The sequence below is a fragment of the Vitis vinifera genome, chromosome 18 (assembly GCF_030704535.1).
Source record: "Vitis vinifera cultivar Pinot Noir 40024 chromosome 18, ASM3070453v1".
NCBI lineage: Eukaryota > Viridiplantae > Streptophyta > Magnoliopsida > Vitales > Vitaceae > Vitis > Vitis vinifera.
This window is the reverse complement of record NC_081822.1, coordinates 23095511-23109553: the sequence shown is the minus strand read 5'-3', so window position 1 is coordinate 23109553 and position 14043 is coordinate 23095511. Positions and strand designations below refer to the sequence as shown.

Sequence of the window (14043 nt, the reverse complement as noted above, 5' to 3'; positions counted from 1 at the left end):
TCTTTTTTTTTTGCCACCCTTCTCAGAAAACAATGTAAAATGAAATTGTTTAGCAAATTTTAGTGATAAATTGCTAAACTTTGAATGTGGAAATACAAAGTGGGAAAAGGGAATCGAGTATATTTAACTCTCATGGTATAAGACAAATAAGAAATACTGATGAAATAAATAAAATGAAAAATCTGATCAAATGTTGCAGCTAGCCCTATGGTATAATAAAGATCTGATTCATATATATTACCAGTGAGCTCAGAATCATATACCAATAAGGAATAAGACTAGAATTTGGTTGCTCATCAATAGCCAGGCCCTTTATTAATATGATATTTTACACATAATAAATGATCCCCCAAATGCGTCATAAGTTTATATACGATGAACTGATATGGTTGATTCCATTCTTCACGTTCTGCTTTTCCTTGGTGACTAGCTTGTTCAAATGGTGGAGCATTACATCAAAGTCATCTTGGGTCTTGATGAGGCTGAGCCGAACATAGCTACTATTAGAACCATAGAGAGTACCATTACGCCCAATGATGCCAGCTTCTCTGATGACTGCAGGACAGTCTTTATCTTCTTTTCTCTCACACTTCAACCACGCATAAGCTGCCATAAGTACAAGCTTGTTAACAAGCAAATCATTGTTTATATCCTACTAACTGATTTTTTTTATAAAAGTTCTGTTCCAAATAGAAGTATTACTGATAAAACTGCTAGACTAAAAATGATTTTATGGGAATAACTCAAAATGGTCCCTAAGAAGATAAACGAAGACAAAATTTCATATTGACCTGGAGAAGGTGTCCTGACTCGCTGAAAAAAAGTGCAGTGTTGTGGTGTAATTTCCTGGAGAGAGAAATGCTTAGAGACAGGTAAGGTCTTGTTCAATTGATCCCAGCGGTCTTTCATCGTTTTGGAACTGAATTCGAATATTTCCCTTCCACTTCCTTCCATCACTACTTTTAGAAGCTTCAAAGCTCTTAGTTGACTGTCCCGTGAAACACCCTCCGTGTTCCTGCTCATATAAGTTGTCATTGCTTCGAACACATCCTTTTCCTTTACCAGTGCCCACCTGTAAAAGTAATAACAGCAATGTAGTTTATCCTCCTTTGGAATAAAACAATATGATCAATATACGCGGGTTCCTTGAAAAGTTATTCGATATTGTTTAATTAGTCTATAAAATTAGAATCCATAAGGGTATCTGCTATATTTATTGTTAATTAAATTGGTATACAATTTAGTAATAGAGAGGTGGTAATTACCCGAATCTACTCCCAGCATGACCAGTAAGCTTGGAAATGGTAAACAACATGAGATCGTCATCTGCAGGAGCTGGAATTGGAGTGAAATGAGGCCAGTAGTAGGCACGATCATATATTGCCTTGACATTAGGGCCCCGAAGAACTGCCTTACTCAACTTCCCATCTGGATTGTTGGGCGAAGTCACGAACTCAATGAAAGTGGAAGTGGTATTTGAAGTACTACTGTTCATGTACATGGATGCATCTCCTTCAAAATGAAAATGCACAGAATCGAAGAATTCCGTTTGTGACTTGTAAGCCTGCAATATATATGAGCTAATTTAGAAGTAGTTAGTACTATATATCTCAACTACTTCACAAAACTTTGAATATGAATGAAGTTGATGAGGTAATTAGTTAATAAATACAAGGACGAACCGGGTAGTAAGGGATTGTAGCAACAACTTTGGCTGGTTCGGATGAGTTGTGGGGAGAAAGGGCATGAACTGCAGCATTGAGGAGCTGGGTAGAGCCGGCCCCAAAAACGATGAATCTGCCTGTTGTGTTTGCGTTTCCAACAAGAGCATGTAGCTTGCGGATGAGCTTGTCGAGTTCTTGTGAGATTGTAGAACGATCACTGTATGAATAGCTCATTCGATGCCAACCCATTATTACCACTGCGCTGCTGGCTGCATGCTGCATCCAAAAGGGCTCCAAGAACAGCGGATCCCCACTACAAAGAACAGGTAACCAAGTGTTTTGCTCTTAGAGAACTACTGATTAATATTTCTTAGTAACGTTTTTTTTCTTTATTTTATTTTGTGGACACTATAGTACATCATACATGAACCACTCATGGTTGTCTTTGTCAGTTTCGAGTTTAAGCTGCATGAAAGAATGAAGACTTACCGTCCATTGTTCAGTGCATAATGAAAAAAAAAGATTGCATGCATACATAATATGATTTAATTCCAACTAGTTTAGAACTGATACAATTATAGAACTAAGAGGAGATGGAATGCTCTCTGCTCTCTGCTAAGCCTATGTTTGGTTATTGTTCTCAAGAATAAGTTTTCCCTTTTTAGAATAAAAATATCAAAACATGCTTTATTATCAAATCATTAAAAAAATAACAGGTTTAATTTCATTGACTTCTCCCAGGTTTTGACTAAATATATCTAGCCTCCATTGATTTGAAATTTCATCCTATATCTCATCTATTCTTCTCATTTTGATATTTTCACTCATCTTTCCTCTAATTCAAAATACGAGAGGTATTTGACGAATTGTCACCCTAATAATAACTAGTTGTATTTTAGCTAAAACCTCAAGAGAGATTAATGAAATTAACCCTTCAAGAATATGATATTTTCTTAAAGTATATTTTAATTATTTTCACTTTTTTTCTATATATTGGTTTTAAAAAATATTTATATAAATACAAAGATTAATGAATGAAAATTAAACATTATAGATATAAATTATTTTAAAAAAATATTTAAAAACACAAAAAATAGGTTGGGAACATTATTAAATGGACTTTTGCTTTAGAAAATATTTTTCTAGTTTTAAAAAAATGTTATCAAAAATAATTTTTTGATATCTATTTATGAAAATTCGGTGAGAAACAAACTCTAAAGTTTTCACAATATAACAACTAGCTTAGAATCATCAACCACATATTTAAAATAAAGGAAAAAGTGGGTTTTGATTCGATAATATAAAAATATATGAAAAAAACCCTATATTATTTAAATCAGTATTATCTTCATTTATTTAAAAATAATTTGAAATACATGTACTTTTTAATGAGTCATCCAATTATTTCTCAAAATGTCCATTTTGACTTTTCATGTGATCAACATCAATTAACAAGTAGAATCCTCTACATAGATATTTTCTTTTATTTTAGTATTTATTATTATTATTATCTAAAATGAGAGAAAATATCTGTATGGAAGAGTCTAGTTGTTAATTTATGTTAATGACATGATAAGTCAAATAGGTACTTTGAGGAATGATTAGATGACTCATTAAAAAGTACATATATTTAAAATTATTTTTAAATATACAAAAACAATACTGATTCAAAAAATTTGAAATTCTATTTTTCATATTAATGAATCAAAACCCACTTTTCCCGGTAATTATAATCATAACATATAATTATTCTGCCAACAACTTTCCCAAGAATTTTGGGCCAAATACAATATTTTAAAACTCTAGTAATCAAAATCCCATACTGCGAGAAAGCTATGGCCGGGGTGTATATATTATATGTACCTTTCAACATCTGCAGCACAATGAGGTGAAAACTGAGAGCAATCAGGGCCTTCAAAGCAGGTATTGCACTCACAAACAGGGCTTCCATCAACAACCAAACCATCCGAGTATGCTCTTCCATGGCCTGAGCATGTCACTGCCGCCACTGCTTCTGCTTCTTTTGCTGCACTTTTGCTCCAATCCGGCTTCCACTTCGAATTCATTTGCACGTACAGCACCACAAAAACTACGTTAAGAATCACAGAACACAGCAAACCGGCAGGATATATCCATCGTTGGAGCTGACCCATGTCTTCCCGGTTTCTTATAGAAGTAAAACACCTCCTCCAATTATATTTATTTGTTCATTTTCCAAGAACAAAGATGAGTGGGGGTTTTGGAGAGTGGTAGACACTTGTTTCTTTGATTGGTATTTAACAGCAAAGAAGTTGCAGTGATTTGAATATTAGATATCATTCTCAGGTTTTTGCTTTTTCCTTTTTTTCTGTCTCTCTTTCCTTTATGAGTTTCTCAGATTCTGTTTCCGTATTTGATGGCTCAAGGAAGGAAGTTTTGGCTTTCCAATTTTCCACCTTCCTTTTTTTATTTTTTTTTCCTTTGTTTTCTGAGTTTGGCGGCAATGGGGCTTTTTTTGGGGGGGGAATTGTGCTGTCCGGTTGGGCTTATAATTGATATAAAGTCCACCAATCACATAGAAGGATATAAGATATTAATAGACAAAAATAGTGATTTGACTCATTTTTATTTTTATTCCACCACTCTTCACGTGTAACTAGTAAATTCTCCCTTATTTAATCATTTTTAAATTTTTTATTATTTTTTAAAAATCTTTTATAAATAATTGGAAAATCAACATTATTTTCCATTATTAAATTGTAAATAAACAAAAATTATATTAATAATTCAAAAACTATTTTGGAAAATACTTTCTAAAAAAATTGTTAATTTAAATGAATAAAAATTATCTTTTACATTTTAAAAATAAATAATTTAATGATTAAAACATTATTTAAAATAAATATATTCACTATTTTTCTTTTATATTAAAAAGTATTTTAAAGTTTTTTTTTTTTTACTATTATAAAAAAAAGGTTTAAATTTTCTTTTAATCTTCTTCCTTCTTTATTTTAATAACTTTTTGAATATGACTTTTGGTAATAAGTTATATGAAATGTTGCAAATTTATTTACTATTTTTTTTAATGATTTAAATTAATTGAAAATTTATCGAAATAAGAAAAAGAAAAAGAGAGAAAAAGGATGGATGAAGAGGTTTTATTTTAAATGTCCAACTAAAATGTTTTTGTGTGACCTAATTTTAGGACTGGATTATATCAATACATAGTATAATAGAAATTGAATTTTTCTTATATAAAAGGGTTAAATGATATATTTACTCATTTTAGATGAAAACAAGTAGCTAAAAATTATATAGACTACGTTTGAGTTTGGTTTAAAAATATTTTTCTAGTTTTTATTTTATTTTTTCTATATTGTCTCATTTTAAAAATAACTATTTTAAAAATGAAAATTGAAAACCTTGTTTAATACTATTTTTAATATGAAAATAATAAAAAGAATTAAATATCATTTGTTGATTATTCTTTTTTATTTTTTCCATTAGTTATTTTAATAATAAAATAAAAAATATAATATTTTCACAATTAAAAAAAAAAAAAGATTAAGCAATTGTATATTTTTTCACAAAAATATACAATGTTCACAAAATAATAATAATAATAATATATTAGATTTAAGTTTTCCGCCATTTTATCAACCAAACCACTGGAATTGTGTTTAAAACACCTATAAGCACACATTCACTATAAGGATATGGAATTTGTGCCACTGTACAAGGGTATTGACTAATTGTTAATTGTATAAGGGAAATGTACTACATGAATAAGAGGTGCACAAGGCTACCATTTGCGAAAAATTTTAATAGATTCTAAACCACTAATTTATTTTCCTTATCACTCATGGATTGCACACCCATGTCATGCACTTTATTTAACTTTCACATGGAAATTCTAATACTTGCCTTAGTAATGATGTTTGGGGAAATTTTTTTGATCCTAAATCATCCACCCCTTTCTCAACCAAACCATTAGAAACATGGTTAACACACATTACGTGGACACATAACTTATGAGGGATATGAAATTTGCACCATTGTACAATGGTATTATACTAATTGTATAAAGAAAATGTACAAGGGTGTACAAGGCTACCCTTTGTAAAAGATTTCAATTGATTATGAACCACTTCTTTATTTTCCTTGTCACCCATAGATTGTACACTCATGTCATGCACTTTATTTAACTCCCACATGAAAATTTCAATACTTTCCACAATAATGATGTTTGGAGAAAAAATTTAACCCTAAGTCATCTACCATCTTCTCAACCAAACCATTGAAAATATAGTTAACACATACATGGACACATAACTTATGAGAGATATAGAATTTGCACCATTGTACAAGGATATTACACTAACTGTACAAGGAAAATGTACCAAATGTATAAGGGTGTACAAGGCTCCTAATAAGTTTTGTACAATTTGTAAACAACTTGAACTTGACATTAGAACAATTAGCAATAGCGTGTTTTTTTTTTTTACCAAACTATGTCACTAATACCTTCCCTATCAAAATTAACACATGGGAAATAAAATTAAAATCAAAATTAATCATGTTTGAATTGTTTATTATAAGTAAACTAAATGAAATATATATTTTTACTATTTTGCCCATATAAACATAATTTCACTTTTATCAATAAAGATTAAAAAAATCATATTTAAATGGAATTCAAAATACAAATTCTTTGGGTGCACTTAGGATTAAATTGATTCATACTTAGTTTTGTATAAAAGTCACCTTAGGCTAAATTCTTTCAAAACTGACTTACAAAGATTTATAATGAGTTACCTAAGTGCTAGGAAGGTTTGGACTGAAAAAAAAGAAGTTTTTAGGTTGTTTTTTGTCCAATCAGTCAGAGGTCTCCCTAAACTAGTTAAACTAGTTGGGTGCTTTGGATTAAGGATCGATCAAAGCACCTAATTTCTATATTCTAAAACTTTGGTGTTGCCAGCAAAGACTCTACCTTTCCCATTCAAGCATCAATTGAGGTCTAGTCGAGAATCAATCGAACCTTAACAAGAGACCATCATGCACCCTATTCACCTATCTCCCCTTTAGGATGATTACTTTAAGTTGACCTTGCTAATATCCTTATAATTGGTATCAAAGTAAGACTTTTTGTTTAGGACTTAACTGTCTAAGAGGAATAGTAATCAACTTAAACTTCTACTCATTGAAGAATTTTCAATTTCTAGACCCCCATTCTTTTCTAGAAATGATTATACTTATTGAAAAACAAAAATGACTTAGTTTTTAAAGTTTATTGAAAGTTAAGCCATGACTGGGATGCTTTAGAAAAGAGAAATGCACAATTAAATGTTAAAGCTATATGTTTTCTCCATTGTGCATTAGATATAAATGAGTATTATAGAACCTCTCAATGTGAAACAACAAAAGATATTTGGAGAGTCCTAGAAATAACACATGAAGAAATCAATTAGGTAAAAGAATTTAAGATAAACATCCTTGTGCATGATTATGAATTATTTTGAATGAAAGATTTTGAATCAATTAGTGAGATGTTTACTAGGTTGATTGAGATTGTGAATGGACTTCAAGCTTTGGGAAAGATCTACACTAAAGTACAAAAAGCAATAAAGATTTTGAGGTCTCTACCAAAGAAATGAGAAGCAAAGGTGATGTGAATTAAAGAAGTAAAATATCTTACTAAGTGTTGGCCTTTGTGGAGCCTAGTTTTGTTTAATCCGGTTTGACGACCCGACCCGAATAATATTGCATGGTTTTTTTAATGGGAGATTTACTGAGGCTTAGTCCATGGAGCGAAGGCTTGGGCCGATAGGCCCGTTTAGCCCATTATGGAACTGCCTTTTGTAATTAGGGTTTTTTAATGTGGTATGGTTGTTGTGTTATATATAGAGAGAAAATATCGTAGTTGCATGTTGTACTCTGTATTCTTCCCTAATAATAGTGATATCCCTGCAACTTCGTAAACGTAGGCAAATTACCGAACCACGTAAATACTGTCTTGTGTGTGTGATTGTTTTTCTTTGGCATGTGTTTTCTGTATTTTTTTGTTTCTCACAGGTTGGGAATTCGGCTTAATTCCCTTCAACTGGTATCAGAGCCTAGGGTGAGGTTTGAGTGGGAACAATGATAGAGAAAGCAGGAAAGGCGTCTGGAATAGAAAAGTTTGATGGCATAGACCTTGCGTATTGGAGGATGCAGATTAAAGATTATCTCTATGGGAGAAAATTGTATCTGCCTCTTTTGGGGACAAAACCTGAGAGTATGAAGGCTGAGGAATGGGTGCTTCTTGACAGACAAGTTCTAGGAGTTATTAGGTTAACTTCGTCTACGTCTGTTGCACACAATGTTGTAAAAAAGAGAATACCACAGTAGATCTGATGAAGGCTTTGTTCGGTATGTATGAAAAGTCATCCGCAAACAATAAGGTACATCTGATGAAGAAATTGTTCAATTTGAATATGGCAGAGAATGCATCAATAGCACAACGTCTGAATGAATTTAATACAACCACAAAACAATTGTCATCTGTAGAAATTGATTTTGATGATTAGATTTATGCTCTGATCGTCTTGGCTTATTTGCCAGACAGTTGGGAGGCAATGAGGATGGTAGTAAGCAATTTTATGGGAAAGGAAAAGCTTAAGTACAATGATATATGAGATTTAATTCTGGCTAAGGAGATTCGTCAAAGAGATGCAGGTGAAACCTCAGGATCTGGTTCTACCCTAAACCTTGAGACAAAAGGTAGAGGTAATGACAGAAATTCAAACTAGGGTAGATCAAAATCCAGAAATTCTAATCAGAATAGAAGCAAATCTAGATCAGGCCAACAAGTACAATGTTGGAACTGTGGAAAAACAGGTCACTTTAAAAGGCAATGCAAAAGTCCTAAGAAGAAGAATGAAGATGATTCTACTAATGTTGTAACAGAAGAGGTGCAGGATGCATTACTTCTTGCAGTAGACAATCCACTTAATGATTGGGTTTTGGATTCAGGAGCTTCGTTTCATATCATTCCACACCAAGAAATCATATAGAATTATGCTGTAGATGATTTTGGCAAGGTGTATTTGGCTGATGGTTCAGCCTTGGATGTTGTGGGTCTGGGAGACGTTCGGATATTATTGCCCAATGGGTCTATTTGGTTACTGGAGAAGGTTCGACATATTCCTGACCTGAGGAAGAATTTGATTTATGTTGGACAACTTGATGATGAAGGACATGCAATACTATTTGTTGATGGTACTTGGAAGGTTACAAAGGGAGCTAGGGTATTAGCTCGTGGAAAGAAGACCGGTGCTCTGTATATGACCTCATGTCCAAGAGGCACAATTGTAGTTGCTGATGCAAGTACTAATACAAGCCTATGGCACCGCAGACTTGGTCACATGAGTGAGAAAGGGATGAAGATGCTGTTATCAAAAGGAAAACTACCAGAATTGAAGTCCATTGATTTTGACATGTATGAAAGTTGCATCTTAGGAAAGCAAAAAAAAAGGTGAGCTTCTTAAAAACTAATAGGACACCAAAGGCTGAAAAATTGGAACTAGTACACACCGATTTGTGGGGGCCTTCTTTGGTTGCATGCTTTGGAGGTTCAAGGTACTACATCACTTTTATTGATGACTCAAGCAGAAAGGTATGGGTTTATTTTCTGAAAAATAAATTTGATGTATTTGAAACTTTTAAGAAGTGGAAGGTCATGCTTGAGACAAAAACATGTTTGAAAGTAAAATGTTTGAGGTCAGATAATGGAGGAGAGTACATAGATGGAGGGTTCAGTGAGTATTGTGCTACACAAGGAATTAGGATGGAGAAGACCATTCCTGGGACACCACAGCAGAATGGTGTGGCTGAGCGCATGAACACAACTCTTAATGAGCGTACTAGAAGTATGAGGTTGCATGCTGGACTACCAAAAACTTTTTAGGTTGATGCTGTTAGCACTACAGCTTACCTGATAAACCGAGGACCATCAGTTCCCATGGAGTTTAGACTTCCTAAGGAGGTTTGGAGCGGTAAAGAGGTAAAGTTTTCACATTTAAAAGTTTTTTGTTGTGTTTCTTATGTTCATATAGATTCTGATGCTCATAGTAAACTTGATGCAAAGTCTAAAATATGTTTTTTCATTGGCTATGGTGATGAGAAATTTGGCTATAGGTTTTGGGGGATGTTATAGAGATAGATCAAAAGAAATATGAGTTTGTCAACTTAGATGAATTGATTGAAAGTACTGTCCAAAAAGGGGGTAAAGAAGATAAGGAGAATGTAAATTCATAGGTAGATCTGACTACACTTGTAGCTGAAGTTCGCAGATCTTCCAGGAACATTAGACCTCCACAACGTTATTCACCTGTTTTAAATTATCTCCTGTTGACTGATGGTGGTGAGCCAAAGTGTTATGATGAAGCCTTGCAAGATGAGAATTCAAGCAAGTGGGAGTTAGCCATGAAGGATGAGATGGATTCCTTGTTGGGGAATCAGACATGGGAACTGATTGAATTGCCAGTAGGAAAGAAGGTTTTGCACAACAAGTGGGTATACAGAATAAAGAATGAGCATGATGGTAGCAAACGTTACAAGGCCAGATTAGTTGTTAAAGGGTTCCAGCAGAAGGAGGGCATTGACTACACAGAGATATTTTCTCCAGATGTGAAGATGTCAACAATCAGACTTGTACTGGGAATGGTGGCTACAGAAAACTTACATCTTGAGCAGTTAGATGTGAAGACAACATTCCTTCATGGTGACTTGGAGGAAGACCTTTACATGATTCAGCCAAAAGGGTTCATTGTTCAGGGACAAGAGAATCTAGTCTGCAAACTGAGAAAGAGCTTGTATGGCCTTAAACAAGCTCTTAGACAGTGGTACAAGAAGTTTGACAGTTTTATGCATAGAATTCGGTTCAAGAGATGTGAAGCTGATCACTGTTGCTATGTTAAGTCTTTTGACAATTCTTACATCACATTACTATTGTATGTGGATGATATGCTTATTGCAGGGTCTGGCATTGAGAAGATTAATAATCTGAAGAAGCAATTGTCCAAACAGTTTGCAATGAAGGATTTGGGAGCTGCAAAGCAAATCTTTGGTATGAGAATCATTAGAGACAAGGCTAATAGTACATTGAAGCTTTCACAGTCAGAGTATGTGAATAAAGTTTTCAACATGTTCAACATGAATGAAGCTAAACCAGTGAGCACACCCTTGGGTAGTCATTTCAAACTAAGCAAAGAATAGTCACCGAAGACAGAAGAAGAAATGGACCATATGAGCAAGGTGCCCTATGCCTCAGCTATTGGCAGCTTGATGTATGTTATGGTGTGTACAAGGTCAGACATTGCACATGCAGTGGGAGTTGTGAGCAGATTCATGAGTAGGCCTGGAAAGCAGCATTGGGAGGCAGTCAAGTGGATTCTAAGATATCTGAAGGGTTCATTAGATACATGTCTTTGCTTTACAGGTGTAAGTTTGAAACTGCAGAGTTATGTAGATGTTGATTTTGCTGGTGATATTGATAGTAGAAAGAGTACTACTGGGTTTGTTTTTACTCTAGGTGTTACAACTATAGAAGATTGTTACTTTGTCTACTGTAGAAGCTGAGTATGTTGCAGCAACTGAAGCTGGAAAGAAGATGATTTGGCTACATGGTTTCTTAGATGAATTGGGTAAGAAGCAGGAGATGGGCATTCTACATAGTGACAGTCAGAGTGCAATTTTTCTTGCCAAAAATTCAGCTTTTCATTCAAAGTCGAAGCATATACAAACAAAATACCACTTTATTTGTTACCTTGCTGAAGATAAACTAGTAATACTTGAGAAGATTTGTGGATCTAAGAACCCGGCAGACATGTTGACTAAGGGTGTCATTATTGAGAAGTTGAAGTTGTGCGCAGCTTCAATTGATCTTCTAGCTTGAGAACAAGAGGATGAGTTGCAAGGATGAGGGATTGTTTCTTGGAGGATAGCGGTTTGATGTTGGTGATTGAACTAGTCTCCAAGTGGGAGATTTGTTAGGCTTTGTGGAGCCTAGTTTTGTTTAATCCGGTTTGATGACCCGACCCGAATAATATTGCATGGTTTTTTTAATGGGAGATTTACTAAGGCTTAGTTCATGGAGCGAAGGCTTGGGTCGATAGGACCGTTTAGCCCATTGTGGAACCGCCTTTTGTAATTAGGGTTTTTTAGTGTGGTGTGGTTGTTGTGTTATATATAGAGAGAAAATATTGTAGCCGCATGTTGTACTCTATATTCTTCCCTGATAATAGTGATATCCCTACAACTCCGTGGACGTAGGCAAATTGTCAAACCACGTAAATATTGTCTTGTGCGTGTGATTGTTTTTCTTTGGTGTGTGTTTTCTCTATTTTTTTTGTTTCTCACAGGTTGGGAATTCGGCTTAATTCCCTTCACTAAGTTCCCACTTGAAGAACTCATTAGGTCACTTATGACTCATGAGATCAATATGAACAATCATCAAGAAGTTGAAGTTAAAAAAAAAAAAGTGGCATGACATTCAACACTTCAACAATATATCATGAAAAGGATTGAGGAAAGTGAAAATGAAGACTTTGATCTCATCACCAAAAAATTCATCATAAAGTATATCAAGCTTGGAAAGATCAAGGAAAAAAAATCTCAATGAAAGAAGTCCTCATGTTCCAAAAAGAATATTAAAGTCATATTGCCACTTGGAGTAAAAGTGGTGAGGAATCATCTAATTAAGAAGAAAATGAAGATGAAGTGGGAAATATATGCTTCATGGTGTTGAAGAATCATGAGGATCTAATTAAGAAGAAAATGAAGATGAAGTGGGAAATATATGCTTCATGGTGTTGAAGAATCATGAGGATAAGGTAAACTCTACTAACTATAATGAACTAAAAAATACTTTAATTTCAAGAATTATATTTTGATCTTGAAAAACTTGGGTTAAAGAATGTCTCTCTCAAGAAAAGGATATTTTATCTTTAAAATGAGCTCAATGAGCTTAAAGAAAAAATTCAAAATATTGAGAAGACAAAAATCTCTTTTGAAAAAGAAAATGAGGAGTTGAGAAAGAAAAATGAATGGTTAACATCCTCTCTAAAAAAAATCTCAAATGGCCAAAGTCTTTCAAAAATTAAAAGTACTTCAAGAATTATTTTATAAAAGAAGCCTTTCGCTCTTCTCCTTTAACCATTTGCAATTTTAATGGAAGAAGAAGCTAGTCATATTAATTATAATTGTTCTTTAAGGAAATCTTCTCATGTTGTTCAAAATTCTAAATTATTTTGGATTTCAAAGAAAAGAAAGGCTAACCCTCTAGGACCAAGAAGATTTAGGTACCAAAGGTTACCTAATTTATTTTATAAGGATCCATACAAGAAGAAGTAGGATATGTTTACCTTAGAAAAAATGCATTGATAATATTGGTTTTGGTATCACTTTTGAAACTTGATTTATAATATTATGTTATTATGTATATATTTTTTTGTTAACAATTGATATAATTTTGTTAACAATATAAAATTAGCTACATATCATCATATTTTATGGAAAACAAAACATTTCCATCCACATTGTAAGGATTCTAACTCAAAAAGAAAAGTTAGAATATGGATCAAAATAGTCTTCGTTTCTTATCCTTTTAATGGTAAAACAATATGTTATATTCTCTATTTAGGAAATATGTTACATCACATATATTCTAAAAAGCTTTATATAATTTCAAATTATATGTTTACATAAATTAAGCAGTAAAAAGTTAACTTTTATTATAATAATAAATATTATTTTCATAATAATTTGAATAAGATTAAAAGTAAATTATATTTCAAATAATTTTAAAATTTATCTGAATAATCAATTAAATTATTATAGTTTTTTATTTATTTTTAAAAAAATAAAATCAATTGATAGAAAACAAAATTCAATTTTTTCCTTCTATTTTTTTTTTTATCTTTATTGGATTTTTTGAAACTTGAAACAAAATTTAACTTAAAAATATAATATAAATTTTCCAAATGAAATAAAATTAATAATTTTTATACATTCAAATCTTTCATTATAATAAAAGATAATATTGTAGAAGTATAGAATAAATGTGTATATCATTTTTAGGCTAAAATTATCTTTTACTATGATGAATTTTAGGGGAAAATTTTTGGGATGAAATCATCTCACAGAAAGATGATATCCACGCGAAAATTTTGCCTGAAATTGTCTTTTAGAAAGGGGATATCTATATGAACAATATTTTTTCAAAAGATGTTTTCCCATGTGTTACAATATACTTTCCTACGTGGCTTAAAGTATGGCAATCTTGTAAATATTTTACAAGATTTTGTATTGCTCTCATGTTTTCCTAATTATTATTATTTTTTAACTTTCAAAATATTATAAA

The 14043-nt window shown here is 32.6% G+C and overlaps 1 protein-coding gene across 1 annotated transcript; it reads right to left on the bottom strand.

Moving 5' to 3' along the window:
• Nucleotides 1-358: 358 nt before the first annotated feature.
• LOC100254342 (tryptophan aminotransferase-related protein 3) lies at nt 359-3817 on the bottom strand. The gene is made up of 5 exons (XM_010666785.3): nt 3528-3817; nt 1683-1977; nt 1266-1564; nt 792-1072; nt 359-606 (listed from the first exon to the last, which is right to left on the bottom strand). The coding sequence occupies exons 1-5, from the start codon at nt 3815-3817 to the stop codon at nt 359-361; spliced, it is 1413 nt and encodes a 470-aa protein (XP_010665087.1).
• Nucleotides 3818-14043: the final 10226 nt, after the last annotated feature.

What these genes read in the sequence shown, in the direction of transcription:
- LOC100254342 (XM_010666785.3), bottom strand. Translation starts at nt 3,817, where the DNA reads ATGGGTCAGCTCCAACGATGGATATATCCTGCCGGTTTGCTGTGTTCT. An exon ending in TGTGCTGCAGATGTTGAAAG is followed by an intron (nt 1,978 to 3,527) that starts GTACATATAATA and finishes TGTTCTTTGTAG; the next exon opens with TGGGGATCCGCTGTTCTTGG. An exon ending in CATGCTGGGAGTAGATTCGG is followed by an intron (nt 1,073 to 1,265) that starts GTAATTACCACC and finishes TTACTTTTACAG; the next exon opens with GTGGGCACTGGTAAAGGAAA.